Source organism: Engraulis encrasicolus, chromosome 16 (assembly GCF_034702125.1).
Source record: "Engraulis encrasicolus isolate BLACKSEA-1 chromosome 16, IST_EnEncr_1.0, whole genome shotgun sequence".
Taxonomy (NCBI): domain Eukaryota; kingdom Metazoa; phylum Chordata; class Actinopteri; order Clupeiformes; family Engraulidae; genus Engraulis; species Engraulis encrasicolus.
The window spans coordinates 31,445,876-31,466,930 of NC_085872.1; the positions used below are offsets into that span (position 1 = coordinate 31,445,876).

The 21,055-nt window shown below is 45.5% G+C and overlaps 1 protein-coding gene across 2 annotated transcripts in view; it reads left to right on the top strand.

Moving 5' to 3' along the window:
• dspa (desmoplakin a) overlaps nt 1-18,603 on the top strand; it is a 29,302-nt gene extending 10,699 nt beyond the window's left edge. Inside the window, exons 10-24 of one of the 2 annotated variants that reach the window (XM_063219383.1) lie at nt 1,046-1,171; nt 2,216-2,368; nt 4,406-4,560; nt 5,150-5,276; nt 5,775-5,961; nt 6,474-6,658; nt 7,796-7,971; nt 8,772-8,910; nt 9,540-9,733; nt 10,281-10,443; nt 11,179-11,262; nt 11,461-11,568; nt 12,252-12,350; nt 12,524-14,350; nt 14,720-18,603. In XM_063219383.1, the coding sequence (XP_063075453.1) occupies nt 1,046-1,171; nt 2,216-2,368; nt 4,406-4,560; nt 5,150-5,276; nt 5,775-5,961; nt 6,474-6,658; nt 7,796-7,971; nt 8,772-8,910; nt 9,540-9,733; nt 10,281-10,443; nt 11,179-11,262; nt 11,461-11,568; nt 12,252-12,350; nt 12,524-14,350; nt 14,720-17,938 (6,942 nt within the window). In that variant the 3' untranslated portion in view covers nt 17,939-18,603. The remainder of the gene's footprint in view (nt 1-1,045; nt 1,172-2,215; nt 2,369-4,405; nt 4,561-5,149; nt 5,277-5,774; nt 5,962-6,473; nt 6,659-7,795; nt 7,972-8,771; nt 8,911-9,539; nt 9,734-10,280; nt 10,444-11,178; nt 11,263-11,460; nt 11,569-12,251; nt 12,351-12,523; nt 14,351-14,719) is intronic. The other variant, XM_063219385.1, reaches the window with a different exon arrangement.
• The last annotated feature ends 2,452 nt before the right edge of the window (nt 18,604-21,055 follow it).

The window sequence follows — 21,055 nt, forward strand, 5'->3', positions numbered from 1 at the left end:
GCGGACCGTCTCAGCTCAGCCTAGTGTGGGCAGTGTGGGCCTCCTTCCTCCTGGCTGGAGAGGGATCAAAGTGTATCATTCAGATTAGCTATTATAGGGTTTTCATACCTGGTCCCCTTTAAGTGAACCAAGCCCAGTCCTCTTTAAGTGGACCAAAAAGCGAACCGACAGCAAAAGGAGTCTGTTTTTGTTCATATTGTGAGTGTATTAAATAAAGAACTGGCCTGATAGGCTTTTATGGTGTATTACTCTTCTTTTTTATCACACCCGGTCCGAGCCCTCCATAAGTGATTACATCTAGTCACAAGTGTAACTTGTCAGAACTCATAAGCGAACCGAACTGAGACCATGTCAACCAAGGTGTCAGTACGTTTCGCTTCCGAGGGGTCTGGGTACGCTTTGGAGTATTCACATATACGGCAAAAATGCTGAGTCACTACTCTGAGTTCGCTTTGGCGGCTGAAAGGGGCCAGGTGTGAAAACGCTGTTAGTCTTGTCCCTGTCCTTGCGCATCCTCCCATCCCATCACACAAAAGGGAATGGAGAGTTTCGTTGGAAAATGGTGTATATCCATTTTGGTGCATTTTGGTATTTTTTTGTATTGGCAATTGCATTGAATTGCATAGCTCATAAGGGTTGGAGCAGGCGTGACCCAACAGTTTTTTTCTTCCTTTTAAGGGTGCTGACCAAAAAATTGTAAAACTGAAAAATGAAAAAAGGTCGCACCATGCATAGGTTTCTTTATTACACATGTAATAAATATATCGTTTTGCAACGAAACTCTTCATGATGCATTTCATATATAATAGGCCTACATTGTAATCAGCCTGTTTTTAACGTTTTTAATTTTAAGTCATTGGTTATTGAGCTATTATTGAGTTATTGATTTCAAATTATACATTGAAATCATTTGTTTTCCTCATTGAGGATGTTTGCTCTTGCTACTGCTACCTGTGTCTCTGCTGTCTGACATGCCCCAGTATGTGGAGTATGCATGTAAACCAGCTCAGCCGTAAACAACCGATGACATTTCTCTCCCGTCCAGTTCTTCAAGGAGGCAAGCGAGACCTACACCAAACTGCAGAAGGAGCATGACAACATCCGCAAGAAGTTTACTTGTGACAAAAACACGCCCCTCGAGAATCTGGGTGAACTCCTTCGCAACCTGGAGGTACTTTAACGGCTTACATTCTTATGTTATTGCTATAGGCTTGGAACAGACAATAACGCTCAAAACACTCAAACATGTATCGGCAACGAAAGAAATGAAGAGGATTCATGATTTAGTCACAGATTAGCACACATTTTACTCACACAAATTAGATATTGCCTCACAAATGCATTGCCTGTAAAATGACCTGTATGGCCCAATCGTGGCTCATTCAGCACTCGTCCAATTCCGGCCTGAGGTCATTTGCAAGCCCTCCCCTTCTCTGTCTACCCGCTCATTTCCTGTCGCTCTTCACTGTCTCTATCATAATAAAGGCACAAAAAGCCCCCCAAAATATATAGTGTATATATATTAAAAAGATGACCTCTATGAGTAGCAGACTTGCCATCTGTGCTTCTCATTAATGCTTACTGTACTGTATATCCCGTTCCATTGGGTGTAGAGTGTCCCTTTGTGGTTGTGTGTGTGTGTGTGTGTGTGTGTGTGTGTGTGTGTGTGCGTGTGTGTGTGTGTATGTGCGTGCGTGCGCGCGCGCCTGCCTGCCTGCCTGCCTGCCTGCGTGCGTGCGTGCGTGCGTGCGTGCGTGCGTGCGTGCGTGCGTGCGTGCTTGCGTGCGTGCGTGCGTTTTCGTGTGTATACATTAGTACAGGGGTGTCAAACTCAAATTGACTGAGGGCCAAAATAAAAATCTGTAACAAAGTCGCGGACCGAACTCAACAATTATTTTAAAAACTGAAATTGAGCATGCACTTCATACAGTTAAATTTCACATACACTCTTTCCCATCATATTTGTTATTTAGAATGTGTCTGCACATCCTGTGACAGAGCAAATTTCATGTTCAAGTCTTGTTACGCTATACATGAATGGTGTATTAGGGCCAACTGTAATGCACTTATGAAATGATCTCGCGGGCCGAATAAAATGGCTCCGCGGGCCAAATTTGGCCCCCGGGCCTGAGTTTGACATCCCTGCATTAGTATATGCATATGTGTACAGGATGTACTGCACACTAATAATAACAAAAACATGTTTTATCCACAGAGAGAGAAAGAGAGGCTGATGGAGCACAAGAGGCAGGTCCAGACCCTGGTCAACAAGTCCAAGAGCATCGTGCGGCTGAAGCCTCGCAACCCGGAGGAGAAGAGCACCAGCCCGGTCATAGTGGAGGCCCTGTGTGACTTCAAACAGGATCAGGTCAGGCTGACAAGTCTATACAGTACAAACCTATACCACTTCACACTAATATGCCCCCCACCCCCAAACACACACACACATACACACATACACTCTTTGTCCCAGGTGCCAAACAGAGATATATATGTATACAGTATATACAGTGGTGCTCATATGTTTACATACCCCAGCAGAATATACGCTCTCTTGGCGATTTCTCTCAAAATATGAAGGATTACACAAAACCTCAAAAGCATGATCACAACCCAAACTACCCAAATGACCCTGTTCAAAAGTTTACATACCCTAGTTTCTGATGCTGAATATGGCCCTGTTTAACATCAAGGACCGCTCTAAATTGTTTGTGGTAGTTGTGGATAAGGCTCTTAATGTTCTCAGATGACAAAACAGCACATTCTTCCTGGCAGAGTGGTTGTTTCCTATAAAACATTTGGGTGTCTTGCTGGAACCTCACATTTGAGGTTTCCCCTGAGTGGCTCAATGATGTTGAGAACAGAAGAGTGAGAAGGTCGCACAAAAACTTCATTTCATTCTTTCTGAAGCTAATGACAGGTTGATTTGGCTTTCTGTGTTGAAATATTGTCATGTTGGCATGTCCAAACAATGGACCATGTGCAGATTCAAGGCTGATGAGTGTCAAGTTTTCTCCAGTATTTTTCACAGGGCAATGTATTCATCATGCTGTGAGTATGGACCAAAAGTGTAGTGCATTTGTAACTCAAATGTCCCCATGACATCAGTGGTCCATAACCATGTTTCACAGAAGGGATGGTGTAACTGTCATCATAGGCTCAGATGACTGTTCTCCAAATGGTACTGTTAATAGTGGCTGAAAAAAGTTCCATATTGATCTCATTTTTCCAAATGACTTTGTCACATGCATTCTGATGCTTCTCACTATGCTATTTGGTGTATCATATGCAAAATAACATGTTTGCATTTTTGTAGTAATGGCTTTCTCCTGGCAACCCCCAACAGCCCATCTTTCCTCAAGTGCCTCTTTGCTGTACAGTTTAAAACATTTTTTCATGTTGTCCTATATTTCACCTGAAGTTATTTTTTGGTTGTCCTATGCCTCCTGAACAATTTCCCTTGCAATGATCATTGCAATGCAATGATTCCCTTGTCCATTGGCTTGATTCCAACCAAACCCCTCATATTGCATTTCTGAATTGAAATTCCAACAGTGCCAACATGACAATATTTCAACACAGAAAGCCAAATCACCCCGTTATTAGCTTCAGAAAGAATAAAATGAAGGTTTTTGAGCGACCATCTCACTCTCCTTATCTCAATATCATTGAGCCACTCAGGGGAAACCTCAAATGTGAGGTTCCAGCAAGACACCCAAAGATATTATAGGAAACAACCATTCTGCCAGGAAGAATGTGCTGTTTTGTCATCTGAGAACATTAAGAGCCTTATCCACAACTACCACAAACAATTTAGAGCGGTCCTTGATGTTAAACAGGGCCATATTCTGCTTCAGAAATTAGGGTATGTATACTTTTGAACAGGGTCATTTGGGTAGTTTGGGTTGTGATCATGCTTTTGAAAGAGTAAACACAGAATATTGCTAATAAATATCTTAAGCCAGTCACTAGCAATGAGTGAAAAAAAAGGTTTTGTGTAATCCGTCATATTTTGTGAGAAATCGCAGAGAAAGCGTATATTCTGCTGGGGTATGTAAACATATGAGCACCACTGTATATATGAAAATTACAAAATTACTCTATGAAGCATAATTTTCATAGGTTCATGCCTGTGCACCTTCGGTACATACACTGTTTAATGTAATGTTAACATCAATTGTTGTTACAAAAATGTCCATGTCCTTACATCAGTCTCCCTTGATTTACTGTTTACTGTTTATGTCTCCGTGTCCATGGCTGTCTGCCCATATTTATGTTATGCTGTTGTGTGTCTTTGTCCATTACATTTGTATGTGATGTTAGGGATGTGCCACAACAAAATTCCTATCAACTGTGTTGACATGGCAATAAACTTCATGAATCCTGAATCTTGTGTCCCCAACAGAAGGGCATCATGAAGGGTAACGATGCCATCCTGAAGGATAACTCGCAGCGCAGCAAGTGGCTTGTGACGGGGCCGGGCGGCCTGGACATGATGATCCCCTCTGTGTGCCTGCTCGTCCCACCCCCTAACCCACTCAGCATTGATCTAGCCAGCAAGTGAGATATATCTTCATGTTATTATGATAGATATGGATTAACACACACACGCACACACACACACACACACACACACACACACACACACACACACACACACACACACACACACACACACACACACACACACACGATACACATACTGTAGCCTACATGCGTACACACATGCGCTTGTTCACAAACACACACTCATACACACTCACATATTCACACACACACACACACACACACACACACACACACACACACACACACACACACACACACACACACACACACACACACACACACACACACACACACACACACAGGCACACACACACAGGCACACACAGGCACAACAAGGCATAATTAATCTCCACTCCATTTATTATGACTAATAGCTTGAAGCCTGTTTGTAACGAAGATTAATTATCATTTCCGTTCACAAAATGACACCAGAAATAAAATAAAATATATTTATATATTTTTATATATATGTATATATATATATATATAATCTAAATATATAATATGCATATATATAAAATATATACACAAATATATAAAATATATAAAATAATTCCTTTTCCCCCTTATGCACTAATAGAAATGAGCAGTACTACGAGGCCATCATGAACATCTGGAGCCAGCTGTACATCAACATCAAGAGCCTCATCTCTTGGCAGTACTGCGTCAAAGACATCAACTACATCAACTCCCTCACCCTCAGTGTGGTAAGTGCTTTTTCAGGCAACTATAATAAGCGGTCGACTTGCATCACATGACATGAGCGCATCAGCATCTATCTATTCTAACCACAAAAGGGCCGTACCCCTGCCTGCCTCCTACCCCACACTGGAACCTTGTTTAACCTTTTGTATCGAAATTGTTACATGATACCTCATCGCATGTGCTTGCCAGGGGAATTTTGGAAGACTTCAAAAATTCAACCCAGGAAGGAACTTTGGGAATAGTTGAGCTCCCCCTGGAGGCCGAAAGAGAGTAGTGGCAACTGCCCTAGTTAAGGGAACTGCAGACCCCTTGGTCACCTGCTGTATTTATTTACATATCATTTACCTGTTTATCATGATGACGCTGCATTCACACACACACGCACACACGACATAGGTTACTGTGTACTGCCTTCCCAAGAATCAATCACCTGACTGTTTCTGTCTCTATGGCTCTCTGTCTCTGTCTCTCTCTCTGTCTCTCTCTCTCTCTCTTACTAGTTGGCTAAAATGAAACCTGAGGAGTACCGTAGCATCATGAAGCGCCTGGAGACCCACTACCAGGAGTTCCTGCGTAACAGCCAGGGCTCGGAGCTGTTCGGCGACAAGGAGAAGTGCGACATCGAGGCCCAGTACAATCAGGCCACCGGCCACTATGACGCGCTGGTGCTGCAGATCCCAGGACTCAGTAAGCAGACCATTTCATCACATTACCCTCCCCCCCTCTATCAATGCTGCACAGCATGTCCACTGTCATTACAAGTGTTGCTCATGTGCTTTAAAAAGTGCTTTAAAAAGGCGCTAGGATGGGGGTGCTGTGGCGCAGCGCACTAAGCCCCCCACATTTGGGCTTACATTGCCCTCGGGGACCCTGGTTCGAGTCCGGCCGGGGTCATTTCCCGCCCCTGCCCCATCTCTCTCTCCTGTCATTACCTGTCTACTCTCACTCTGTCCTATAATAATAAAGGCCAAAACGCCCCCCTAAAAATTTAAAATGAAAAAAGGCGCTAGGATAGTGTTATCAAAGATTATTTTATTCTAATGGATTGTCTCTGGTGTTATACCAAGTTTTTAGTGTCAATCAGGATTTACCTTGTGGGCTATATGACAGAAAAACAAAAATGTGATTGATAACTTCAGTGTTTTCTTTTTTTAAGTAGATATATTTGTATTAAGTTGTTGGTTGTTTGTCTCCTGCAGGTGCCCCTCCTGTGGTGGAGAAGCCTCCAGAGCCGGCCTCTGTGCTGAGCGTGAGCCTGCTGTCGGAGCTGAACGTGCTGCGTCGCCGCATGGAGGAGGCCGAGCTGGGCCTGACCCGCCAGCTGCACGTGCCCCTCAAGGAGAACAGCGTGCAGGAGTGCTCCCAGCGGCTCCTCCTACTCCAGGTACAGTACAGCAGGGCAGAGGGAGTGCGTTGCAATATGCGACCTTGCCTCCTCCACTTGCGCTTGTCTCCTCGTCCCGCCTCCTGGCCCCTCATCCGTGGAGAAAACGATAAAGTTTCCCAGCTGTCAGCCTAGCCACAACAACTTTTGAGGGACTGTTTTTCATTCACCATCCCAATTGCAAATGAAAAAAAGACTCTACAATTGAGCTTTTGCAAGATATTGAAATATAATGCTGTTGTCAGTGATGTCATCATGACGAGAAGCAAGTGGAGGAGGCAAGTGGAGGAGGCAAGGTCGCATATTGTAACGCACTCAGTGACTCACAGAGGAAGGACATGAAGTAGGGGTAGAGTAGTGGCCCTTTAGTCCTACTCCATGTGTAGGGCAGTACAGTAGAGTAACGTTCAGTAGGCCACAGTACAGTAATAATGATAATAATAATAATAATAATAATACATTTTATTTAAAAGCGGCTTTCAAAACACTCAAGGACACTGTACAAAGAGAAAGTACAGTAGATGTACTTAATTCAGCAAAAATTATCTAAGATGTCGCGTGTAGAATAGAGCAGATGCACTTAATTCATTCACACAGCCAGTGTTTCATGTTTGCATGCATTTATAACTTCACTACCCTCACGGTCACGTTTCCCCCTCATTCTGTGTCCCCCTGGGACTTATTATCTTACACATGGGCTACAGACAGCACCAGCCTCTCGCTACATACTTCTGAAACACAGCATATCCCCGTCATATTAAACAACATGCATCACGATCGACTGGCACTCCACTCGAAATATACTGGACCCGCGATCGACTGGTTGGGCACCCTTGCTCTACATCAACGTTTCTTCTTTTAGATAGGGGCATTTTGGTAATTGCTGTGGAATGGGAATGCACAGGAATGGGTTAGAGATTTGTTTGTTTTTTTCCTACACGCTCAATTTTTTATTCTCTTTACGTCCGGGCTGGATGAAACCCTCTGGCAGGCCGAATCGAGCCCACGGGCCGTATGTTTGACACCCCTGCTTTAAAGTCATTGTTTTATTGAAACTCATGCCACCTGTTATGATTTGAGCCCCGTTTTAAAATCACAAGAATATTAAGCCAAGCCTCCATTTTGCCCCGTCGGCAGGGAGTCCACCATGACCTGGACGGCATCCGTGACGACTACCTGCGGCTGCGGGAGAAGATCTTGCTGCAGCTGCAGGGGGCCGACCCCGAGCAGGCCAAGTACCTGCGCAGCGAGCTGGACATCATCAACCTCAAGCTGGGCGGCCTGCAGAGCTTCTCCACCGCCTACCTGCAGAGGTGTGTGTACTACCACCGCTAGGCCTACTGTACATCCATTGAACTCCTGTGTGTTTGATGATCTATTGTATTGATCATGATAGAGTAGGGTTTTTTGTTGTATCTATATCAGTGGTTCTTAACCTGGGGTGCGGGCACCCCCTTGGGGTGCGACAGAGATTTCAGGGGGTGCACGGGATTTTTATTGTTTTGAGGTTGTGACCAAAATTCTGCCTGGGAACATTATATTTAGGCCAATTTACGACAAAATTAAAACGTGTTTGGTCCCCATGTAAAGTAATTAAGGTATTGATTAATGTCCCAAGCAAAAATCATTGTAATACATCACTTAAAATCAATTTTAGTACGTACACACATAGAAGTTTGTGTGGGGGTGCGCGGCTAGTCTTGTGAACAGGTAAGGGGGTGCGCTGAGAGAAAAAGGTTAAGAACCCCTGATCTATATCATGCTGTTGCATATCTGTGCATAAATATGACGGCTGTGAATATTTGTGAAATGTGGGACTATAATGTATTACGGTGTTGGGACATCATCATTTATTTAGATTAATGATGACTGTAGTGTAAAGTATCGCCAATTCCTGTAAAACTCAGTGCCATTGAATATTGTTCCAGGTAAAAGCATTAGATTTGAGATCAGCGTGTACTCGATTTCACATAATGTGTGTGACTAGATGGTATGTGGAAAAGTAAACCACTATGCCTGGCCATAGTCATACACAGCTGCCATTGCCATTGCATTGTTATTACTGGTAGCTCCTAGTTCCCATCAGTCATTATGGTGCATGTTTGATCTGCAGACTGAGTGCGCTCAGGGCCTTGCTCCAGAGCCTGGTCCAGGCTGAGGACATCGTTAAGGTGCATGAAGCCCGTCTGACTGAGAAAGACACATCCTCCCAGGACCTGAATGAAATCGAAGACTACTGTGTCACCCTGAAGGTAAGGTGCTAGTTCTCGTGGCCTAGTGGTTAGGGAGACGGTGTTAAGATCAGAGGGTTGCTGGTTCAAATCCTACCCTCTCTACACCTTCATCCAAGGTTGAAGTGCCCTTGAGCAGGGCACCTAACCCCCACACTGCTCCAGGGTCTGTAACCAATACCCTGTAAATTACTGCGAGTCGTTTTGGATTTAAATAGCATCAGCTAAGTGTAATGTAATGTAATGTAATGTAATGTAATGTAATGCAATGTAATAAAAGAGACCTGTAACATTCTCGCTCCTTCTTCACAAAAGCGGTTTTCCATGCAATGTGAACTCCTCCAACGGGCTATATACAGTGCAGTGTGGCTGGAACTGATGCTGCACTATTTGAAAAAAAATTAAAGTCATGATCCCCCTCTAGAGGCAAAAGGGAAAACATAAAAAATGAGCAGTATCTGTGTTCTGTAAATAACTTTTAAAGTGTGAATACTCTGGCCGTATGTTTGTTGGCAGTGAACTGTGTTGGTACTTGGCAGAATTGTTAACTCAACATTTCCATAATTTCATTAAAAATATCAGACTACTTAGCATGAACATATCTTACGCTGCAGCACCATAACATTTCATTTGTCTTTTGCACACTGCAGGACATGAAGTCGGAATTGGAGAAGAAGAAGGAAGTGTTGAATGCAATGGAGACTGAGCTTGGGAAGGCAATCCACTGGAACGGGCAGATCGACCACTCCTTCCACCAGTGCGATGTGGACCTGTCCAAATATGCAGACCTGGTAGGCCAGATGACAGACCGCTGGCGTCGCATCCAGACACAGATTGACAGCCGGTAATTGCTCACTACAGGCATTAATGCACACACACAGGCATACGCATGCACGCACGCACGCACGCACGCACGCACGCACGCACGCACGCACGCACACACACACACAATTTCTCTCTCTCTCTCTCTCTCTCTCTCTCTCTCTCTCTCTCTCTCTCTCTCTCTCTCTGCCCTCTCCCTCTCTCTCATTCGTCTCTCTCTCGCACTCTCTCTCACTCACACTCATACACACACACACACAGACATCCTCCTGCCTACACATCCTTAAGTAAACAAAGGACTTGGCAGGTCCATTAAAAGCCCTTTCCGTCCATAGCTCATCATCCAAACTGACAGCCAAGACAGAAAAAAAACATATTGAGTGAGTCTATTCCCACATGCCCCATCTACCATACCCACTAATGTCCTCATTAATCCTCCACTTCTCTTCCTCTCCTCCTCCTTCTCCACCTCTCCTCCTCCTCTCCTCAACCTCTCCTCCTCCTCCTCTCCACCATCTCCTCTCTTCCTCCTCCTCTTCTCCTCCTCCTCTGCCTCCTTCATACCCTAGTCTGTGGGACCTGGAGAAACAGGAGAAGCAATTGAAGCAGTACAAGCAGACGAGTGGGCAGCTGAGCCTTTGGATCGAGGACGCTCAGCAGCGGCTCGACGGCCTGCAGGCAGCCAAGCTGAGGGACGTGCAGACCCTCCTCGACCACCTCAACCAGCACAAGGTGGGCCGCTGCCATCAGCTCTCTATTTGTCTCTACCCTTTTGCCTCTGAACACTACCAGGGCTACCGGGCTCTGCTCTCTACCCTCTCCTGAGACTCTGACTGACATACTCTGTGGGTTGTGGACATTATGTTTTAGATTGTGCTTACAGTTGCTGTACTCATTTGGTTGAGCATTGTGTATTTAAAATGATTAAATAAATAAATTGAAATGAAATTAATGAAAGGAAGAAAATATTTCTGTATGCACACAAACAGAAATAGCTACTACACTGCCATTATTAGTTTAATTAGTTAAGTATTGAATTGACTTCAATAAATAGCATAGCATAGCATTAAATAGCATAGCATATATTCAATATAAATAGCATAGCTCTGTATAGTTCAACCAGCACAATGCTTCTGAAATTTACCTCTGCCTCTACCTTGGCCTCCCTGCCTTCTGACTCTACTCTCTGTACCTACCATTACTTTCTGACTGACAGAGTAGGTTGGGGACATTATGGTTACCATTGTCCCTCCAGCTTACAGTTCCTGTGCTCAAACTGATGATAAATAAATGGAAATGAAATGAAGTACTTAGACACACTCATATTGAGCTGAATGCTGTATGCTGATATGAATACATTTTTTAAAAATAGTTACAGTCCCGCTATTACTAACTGAATTAACTGTGGTTGTTTTGCAAATAGTACAATATAGTTATGTTCTGACTCATTTGGTTGTGTTGCCACAGTTGCTGCATGGTGACATCAAAGGAAAGAAGGAGAAGGTGGAAAATGTCCAGAAAGATGCAGACACATGTGCATCCTCCATCAAGGTAAACTGCTCCTTATCCTAATGTTGGTGTTGGTGGTGTTCCGCTATGAAGAAGCATACAGTATGGCCAGTGGCTAGCTTTCTGCATTGGGTTTTGCCAAAGTTAGGGTTGGGTTTTGTTCTAAGCTACAATTCATGGAAACTTCATGCAACTCCCATGTAAATATATCTTACTATGTTTTATTTTCATTTATTTTAGGATTATGAGCTGGAACTGGCCTCTTACAGTGCTGGTTTGGAGACACTTCTCAACATCCCCATCAAGAGAACCTTACTACACTCGCCGGCTGGGGACATCAGAGAGGAGGTATGGGCAACTGCACATCAGAAACACATATCACATTACATCACATTACATTACATTGCATTTGGCAGACGCTTTTTAACCAAAGTGACTTACAACAGAGGACATAATCATAGCATCATCACTAGCAGATATGAAGTGCACAGGAAATATACAGAACAAAACGAGCATATGCAAAGTAGGGTTAGTTTTTTTAAGTGAAGTAGAGTATACACATACACATCATGTCAAAGAGTCTGGCCTGGGAGTAGGGCCCGAGTAGATAGTCACAAAAGAGAAAAGTCTTTTGTGTACTACTGTATAGTCTGTATAGTATATTAAGTCAAACTGATGTGTTATGTTTATGCCTGTATTAGTGTTGCAACAGGTACCAATAAATAGGCACCGATACCATTTAACGATACTTGTATGATACTTGTACGCAGACTTGAATCCTTAATTATTTTATATCAGAGGTATCTAAAAAGCAAAAAAAATATTACTGGATTCACTTTGTATAGTATTAGTCATTTTCCTGTTTCACAGGCAGCAGCCTGACAAAGCCATGATAGCAAAAAATGGTATCGGTGCAACACTAGCCTGTAACAGTGTGTGTGTGTGTGTGTGTGTGCGCTGTGCATGCTTGCCTCTGTGTGCTCTAAGACCATCATGTGACCATGATTGTTTGTCCACCGTCATCTTCACAGGCAGGAGATCTGCAGTCTCGCTACATTGAGCTCCTGACACGATCCACAGACTACCACAAATACCTGGTAGAACTGCAGAAGAACATGGAGGAACTTAAGGTATGGAATGAGGGCTGATCACTAATCACAGCGTGTTATTTTATGGCTCAATGCAAAGCAATATATGCTTTAACAAAAACTAACCAAAGCCTATGCTTATGATAAAAACATGAGTAAACCTCAAAAAATCTCATGTTTTTATTTTGTGTTTTGCTTTTGTTTCCCGATAACAGATGAGGAACACTAAAATCGACTTCTTGGAAGAGGAACTGAGGCGCCTCAAAGACAACCTTCAAGACAAAGACCAAAAAAATCAATCTCTGCAAGACTCACTGTCCCGCTTCCAGTTAGAGCTCAATCAGTCCAAAGAGCAGCTCATCGTTGTGGAGCAGATCAAGAGTGACGTCTCACGCCAGTGCAACGCCACTAAGGAGAACCTAGACAACACCTCCCTGCAAGTGCGGGAGCTGAACGAGCAGGTGACGCGCCTCACCTACCAGATCGACGAGGAGAAACGCAAGAGGAGGCTGGCCGAGGAGCGCTACACCAGCCAGCAGGAAGAGTACGAGGCCGCCATCCGCAAGCGGCAGAAGGAGCTGGACGAGCTGAACTGGGCGAAGATCGACTTTGAGAAAGCCGTCAAGGACAAGGAGCGCGAGATCGAGCGGCTGAGGAGGCAGCTGGAGGAGGAGGCTGCGCAGCGGAAGGCGGCTGAGTCTGAGACCTCAAAGGTAAGAGCCCAGTACAGCAAGGAGATAAGTAGCCTTAAGCAAACGTACGAGACTGAGATCCATGTCACCAAAACCAACGTCCTCAAGACCACCCAGCAAAAGGAGGATGACATCAGCGGCCTCAGGCTGAAGCTGGACAAGCTCTCTGCTGAGAAGAGGGACTTAGAGGAGGAGATCAGGAGGCTCCAGCTCTCCCTGAGCCAGATGGAGGAGGCCAGACGCAAGGCAGAGGCCGATGCCCATCAGCAGCGCAGCACAGGCACCGAGGAGGGCAGGAGGCGCAGGGAGCTGGAGATCCAAATCCAGACTCTGGTGACTCAGAGGACGTCAGACGATCAGAGGCACAAGGATGCCCTGAAGGAGGCCCTCAAGGACGTTCAGGAGAAGAATCGCCAGATCACTCTGCTCACGCAGAACCTAGAGGAGGAGACCAGGCGCCGCAAGGCCCTGGAGGCTGAGGGCAACGCCCTGAAGCAAACGCACGTGGAGCTGCGCAGCAAGAACGTCTCGTCGCAGGAGACCATCAACAAGCTGAAGATCTCCGACCAGGAGCTGGTCCTGATCCGAGTGGAGCTGGAGAAGGAGAAGGGCGAGAAGGAGCAGATGGGCAAGTACATCACCCAGATGCAGGCCCGCATCACCGACCTGCAGGCGTCCGTGGACCGCCTGGAGGAAGATGTGGAGAGGGAGAAGAAGCACACCCAGGACGAGCTGACTCGCAGGAAGCGTGTGGAGACCGAGCTCAACCGGGTGAATCTGTCCTGCAAGGAATACACCACCACCATCAACACGCTCAAGGTGCAGCTGGAGGAGGACTCCGCCCATGAGAGAAAGGCTGAGAAAGACCTCCGGGCCTTGCAGGAGGCTCTGGACAAGAGCCTACGGGACCACAAGCTCACCAGCGAGAAACTAGACACATTGAACGCCTCGTTCAAGGCCTTGCAGAGTCAGCTGCTGCAGGAGCAGGCACGGCTCCGAGAGGCCAACCAGCGCAACGAGACCCTCTACAAGACCATCGAGGAGAAGAGCCGCGCCCTCAACGACAAGGTCACAGAGATCGAGAAGCTCCAGACCCTCACTCAGAACCTGACCAAGGAACGCCTGCGACTGGAGGAAGAGCTCCGCTCGGCCCGCCAGGAGAGAGATGACTTGAAGCAGAGCAAGAACGTCAGTGATAGTGAGAGGACCTCTCAGATATCCGCCCTCCAGCTGCAGCTGCAGAACAGCAACAAGATGTCTCTGGAACACCAGGCCCTCATCAATGAACTGACAAAAGAAAGAGAGGCATTAAAGCTGGAAATTACCAATATCCAAAAGCAGGCCATGGAGGTATTATTTTAAGGATCACTTCAAAACTCTCCACATGAAATTGCAAAATGTCCACGTAAAATAACAAACCTCCTCAACTGGGCTTTTTACTTTGTTTCCAAATGCTTAATTGCATGCTCCTGCTGCTTGCTTGTAGTTGTTTTCTATGCATGACTCTTTACACTCCAGAGGTGTAGAAGCACATCTGTTTAATTCTATATCTACTATAGATATAGAATAAAATCAGATGTAAACTGCTCATTTCCTTTTTGTTATGTTTTTGATGTTGTTGGTTTGCACCTAACAGCTGTTATTCATCATACATTTGTCTATAGTATGGTGGACATGTTCTCATGTTGTTCTTTTCTGTGTCACTGTTTTGTGTTACAGACATCCATGATGATCCACGAGTCCCAGACGCACTACAACGAAATTCGCCAGGAGAGAGACAGCCTGCTGGCTAAGCTGAAGCTGCTGGAGCAAGACAAGGGGAAGCTGCAAATGCTCGACAATGAGCTGAGCCGCATCAAGGTGTCCCTCGAGTCTGAACTACGTGTCAAGCAGCGGCTGCAGGATGAGCTGGACAAGATGACCAAGGACTTCAACTACTGGAAGAGTCAGTACGAGGTCAAGGAGAGACAGGTGTCGACATGTACCACCGAGAAGGACAAGGTGGAAAGGGACCGCAGCTCCCTGCTGAGCGAGGTCGAGAGGCTGAAGCTGGAGCTGAGGAGCGTGGAGGAGCGCTACTTGAACAAGCTGCAGGGCTCAGAGATGGAGATCACCGAGCTCACCAAGCTGAGGGAGACCCTGGAGAGAGAGATCAGGAAACTCCAGCAGCGCCCCGATGCCTTCTGCAAGCAAACGCAGACGGACGAGAAAGTCATGACCGTGGACCCATCCAAGCTGCTGTTTGATGGCGTACGGCGGAAAGTGAGTGCTCACCAGCTGTGCGACTGTGGCGTCATCGATAAGGCCACCCTGGACAAGCTGATGAAGGGTCAGAAGACCGTGTCCGAAATCGCCATTGACATTCAGCTCAGCCTCAAGGGCACTGGGGTCATTGCCGGTGTGGTGCAAGGGTCTCAGGGCAGAATGCCTTTCGCTGAGGCCAAGTCCAAAAGCCTGCTGAGTCCAGAGAGTGCCATGATGCTGCTGGAAGCCCAGGCTGCCACCGGCCACATCTTGGATCCCAAGTTCAATGAGAAGATGTCTGTGGATGCGGCGTGTTCCAGAGGCGTGGTGGAGACCGAGGACAGAGACGTGTTGATCATTGCAGAGGCGGCCAGCACAGGCTTCAAAGACCCCTACACTGGAAAACTGCTCTCCATTGGCCAGGCATACAAAAAAGGACATGTAGACAAAGACACGACCTTGCGCCTTCTCCAAGCCCAGGAGTCAGTTGGCGGCATCTTGGATCCGGTCCTGAGCGTGTACCTGCCTAAGGACGCGGCGCTCGATCGCAACCTCATTGACGATGAGATCTACAGGGCCCTGAACAAAAAGCCTGCCTGCTACCTGGATCCAGACACTGAGCAGAAGATCACCTACACCGATCTCAAGAAAAAATGCAGAATGGAACCTGCCACAGGCTTGCTTCTGCTCCAAGCCCAGGAAAAATCGCAGACAGTAAAAGGAATTCGTGGTGAGGTCTCCATAAGTACACTAGTGGATGCCAATCTGTTGGATAAAAGTGAGGTGGACAAACTGTCTGCGGCAGAAATAGAGAGCAAGCTGAAGTCTTACTTGCATGGCTCCGACTGTATCGCTGGCATTTACGACGAGGCGAAGGACAGAGTGCTGTCCTTCTACCAGGCCATGAAGGAGGGGCTCCTGAGACGAGGCACCACTCTGGAGCTTCTTGAGGCCCAGGCTGCCTCAGGATTCATGATAGACCCAGTCAACAATGTGTGTCTGACCGTGGACGAGGCTTACAAGCGAGGCCTGGTTGGTAAGGAATACAAGGACAAGCTACTCTCTGCCGAGAGGGCCGTCACTGGATACAAAGATCCACACTCAGGGAAGATCATCTCACTTTTCCAGGCCATTGAAAAGGAGATCATTGAGAGGGGCCACGGCATCAGGTTGCTGGAAGCTCAAATTGCAAGCGGTGGCATCATCGATCCCATACATAGCCACCGCATTGACGTGGACCTGGCCTACAAGAGAGGCTACTTTGATAAAGAAATGAATGAAATACTGACCTACGAGGGGGACGACACAAAAGGCTTCTTTGACCCCAACACTCACGAGAATCTGACCTACTTGCAGCTGAAGGATCGGTGCATAACAGATGCCAATACAAAGCTCATTCTTCTGCCCCTCAGAGACAAGAAAAAGCAACAGCAGCAGCAGGCATCACAGAAAAACACCCTGCGCAAACGAAGAGTTGTAATCGTGGACCCCGACACTGGCAAGGAGATGACAGTGCGTGAGGCTTTCCACCGCGAGCTGATCGACTACGAAACTTTCCTGGAGCTGTCCGAACAAGAATGCGAATGGGAGGAAATCACCATGACTGCATCTGATGGCAGCGTTCGATTGGTTGTGGTGGACCGCAAAACAGGCACGCAGTATGATGTCCAGGAGTCTGTGAACCAGGGCATCATCGACCAGGCCACACTCGACAAGTACCGCTCTGGAGCCATGACTCTCACCCAGTTTGCAGACCTGCTCACCAAAGACATCAAGGGCACGGATCTCGCAATACTATCCACCAGTGCAGAGGATGTCGTCACCTGTGGCAGCCCAACTCAGCTGACCCCATCCTCGCCCACCATCCGAAAGCGCTTCGCCAGCGTCTCCATCACGCTCTCCCCTCCTGCGGAGATGCTGGACGACCAGAGTCCCGTGGCCGCCATCTTTGACACTGAGACCCTGGAGAAGATCACCATCCCAGAGGCACTGCGGCGGGGCATCATTGACTCCATCACAGCCCAGAGACTGTTGGAGGCACAGGCCTGCACCGGAGGGCTCATCAACCCAGCCACTGGCCACAGGCTCCCCCTGCAGGACGCCGTGCAGCAGGGCATCATCGACGAGGACATGGCCGCCAAGCTCAAGCCGGCCCAGAAAGCCTACTTCGGGTTCGAGGATGTCAAGACAAAGAGGAAAATGTCCGCCGCAGAGGCCGTGAAAGAGAAGTGGCTTCCCTACGAGGCCGGACAGAGATTCATGGAGTTCCAGTACCTCACGGGCGGCCTCCTGGAGCCCGGCACAGGCCAGCGGGTGACCATCGAGGAGGCCATACGCAGGGGGTGGCTGAACGGACGCAGCGCCCAGAAGCTCCAGGACAGCAAGAGCTACATCAAAATGCTCACGTGTCCAAAGACCAAGTTGAAGATCTCCTACAAGGACGCCATGGACAACTGCATGGTGGAGGAGAACATGGGGATGAAGATGCTGCAGGCCTCGTCCATGTCCACCAAGGGCATCAGCAGTCCCTACAATGTGTCCTCCGGCCCCAGCTCCCGCTCAGGCTCCAGGGCTGGGTCAAGGACCGGCTCCAGGGCCGGCTCTCGAAGAGGCAGCGTCGACTACTCCTCCTCCTACAGTTATAGTAGCTACTCGTCCACCTCCAAGTCATTCAGCTCTGGCTCCCTGGCATAAAGATGACATCTACTGCAGCAGTGGTTATGCATGGCAGACACACACACACACACACACACACACACACACACACACACACACACACACACACACACACACACACACACACACACACACACACACACACACACACACACACACACACACACACACACACACGTGCACAGGAACACTCATTCTTTCCTATTATGTAGCTGTACAGCTTTGGATTTTATAGGCATTCAGCATTCATTTAGTTAGTAAACTCAGGTCAGGGAGTACACATCAGCATTATGTTAGAGTATGTTTCTATGTTAAATTGTTTTTTAATCATTTATTATCATACTAATGGTGCAAAGATAATTGTTGGGTAGCTTCTGTACTGTGCAAACATTTACTGCCTTTTGAAGTCATATGGTACTTGAGAAATTGTTTTATTCCTGAAATATTTGTAATTTTAAATGTTAAAAAAAATCACAAGACACTTTTGAGATTTTGATTGTGGTTTGCTACTTCATTGAGTTTTATTACACTGAATAAGAATACTTTTAGTCCCAAAATGATGTCATTTTTCTTCTCAGTTTTGTCTTTAGATACAGTAAGTGAAAATCGCAATATGAAAATGCAAGGCTTTGGATGTTTATAATGTTTTGTATTTGAGAACAAAAAAACATAAAGTTTCTATTAACATCCATATTGTTTGTGTCAGCCTTTCACTTAATTTAAATATAGTTGGTATTTAATATTTTAAACACAGTACATACTGTATTTAATATTGCATACAGTGCACAGCAATAATGAGTACACCCCTTTGGAAACATGTTTTTAACAATATGTCAACACAAAACCTCCTGAATATATTAATACAATATCTGTGTAACTAAGTGTTGTGAATAAGTGCACCCCCACGGAAAGTCTCAGAGAAAAGCTATATTTTAGTAATTGAACAAGCACAGCAATAATGAGTACATATTAAGTTTAATACAATATCTGTTGAAGTTAGTTGTGTTGAAGTGTTGTGAATGAGTACACACCAATGAAAGTCTCAGGAGGAGAGTTTAAAGACTCATTGCACACTTTTCTATCAAACAGTTGGCTATAAAACAGTATGTTGTAGAGCAAACCCCATCCCATTTCCGGCTGTGAGTAATAACAACACATGGAAGAGGAAGGAAAAGGAACAAGACCTGAGAAAGAAGAAAAGTTCCCTCAAAGCTTTACGTTGGCCTATCAGGATGGACAAATTTGCACCAAAGTCTGTGTGCTCATACTGTAGCTACTGTAGCTTTATGTTCAAATAATGTTAAGAGGAGGTAAGAGGTATCAGGAGGTTAAAATAGCTGTTTTATAGCCCACATGAACATTTATTTCAAGTAAGAAATGTATTAGGCCTAATCATTTTTTATGACATTTGATGACTCATATGTTTATGTACTGTATGTTTAATTAACTATGTTGTGGTTAATGAGGTTCCTTAAAACTGCTTGAGAGGTATAAGATTAAGATGTAAACAAAGAAAATGGAATCTTGTACAAGAACGACCACTAGCTGGTGTGGCCAGGAGTGGCACTGCAGCTATGTTATCGCAGCCAAGTAAATAATGAATGGGTGCCAATGGGGCTGTACGCTTCTCATAGAACTATCTGCCCGTGTGATTTTTTCCCTGGAAACAATGAAGTCGCGTTCGATAGATATGAGTAAGTGAAAGCATTTGCCGACACGTTTGCATCTTGTCAAGTGTTAGATTCGTGAAAATGACCCTTATTTCAACTATAGCAATGACATAACACGTGACAATCGACTTTACGGCACTACGCCATTTGTTTTGTAGTTTTAAGTCTGATTTCAGATGTCGATGTGTTTAAAGTTATGTTAGGATTGTTGCGGACACCTGTTATTTATTGCATTTAAGGTGGTGGAAAAGCGGCATGTGTACATGGGGTAAAGGAAATGACTGCGCTCATCCTTAAGAATTTGGGCACCTTCAATTAACATGTTGGACGGTGGTGGGGGTTGAGGTGTGTGACCGTAGATCGTGGTCGTGAATAGTCGCAGAGATTCCTCAGCCAGCAGGTATTAGCCGAATGCTAGCGTGTTGCAGGACAAAACTAACACGTCTTTGGGAGAACAAAGCCATGTCAGGAACCTTTAACTTCACTTCTAATACAACTTCCATGATAAGGTACAGAATGTGCACACATCTTTACAAACCAGAGAACAGAATCGTCACAAATCCCTGCTGAGCCATTTAGCCCAATAGGCTCCCATTCATCTTTTACTTGGCTGCGTGCGCCAACGGGGCTATAATGGGAGCCAATGACAGATGCCTATCTCATAGCTTAGAACATTTCTGATGTAAAGTATGGCCTTACATGACCTATGACCTTAACCTTTGACCCCAACAAGTGTATATCCTTGAAGTATCATCAGGAACTTATAGTGAATAAGTACACCAAGTTTGGTAAATATCCTTTCATCAGTATGGGAGATCTGCTATTATAAGATCCATATGAGGCTATGCTATTTTAGCCCAATAGTCATTATACCATTGTCAATTTCAAAGATACAGTATATCTTTTGTCTAGAGCAAAACTGTGCTGTAGGCATCTTAAATTCTTATTCATCATAAAATAACAGTTTGATTGATACCAAAATCAATTTGTGGTAACATACGTTTTTGGCCCAAAAATGAATGATCGTACTATTCAACGTCCTATCATTTGATTCTATACCTACAGTGTTTCCCATATATTAAGGAAACTATGGCGCACCGCCATAGTTTAAATTTGGCCGCCATAGTTTCGAAAATGTAAAATATATATATATATATATATATATTTTAAAGATTTCCGTTTTCTATTAAACAATTTGAAAAACGATTTCCTTCGCATTTTCCTCCTGGAGTAAATACATCCTATAGAGAAAACCATGAGTGCTTGAAAGACAGAGGGATCAAAAGCCTAGTCAAGTTGTTGTGGTTAACTCTGGTTTGGGAGCAATAAAAAACCTTGAGAGAAGAGACAGTTGGGATGAGTTTACTGACACTCCCCAGGCTTTGTTTTACAGTTGTATGATAATGAGTTAGGCAACAGGCCTTCATTGACACAGCAGAGGAGACATCGGGCTGCATATAGAAAT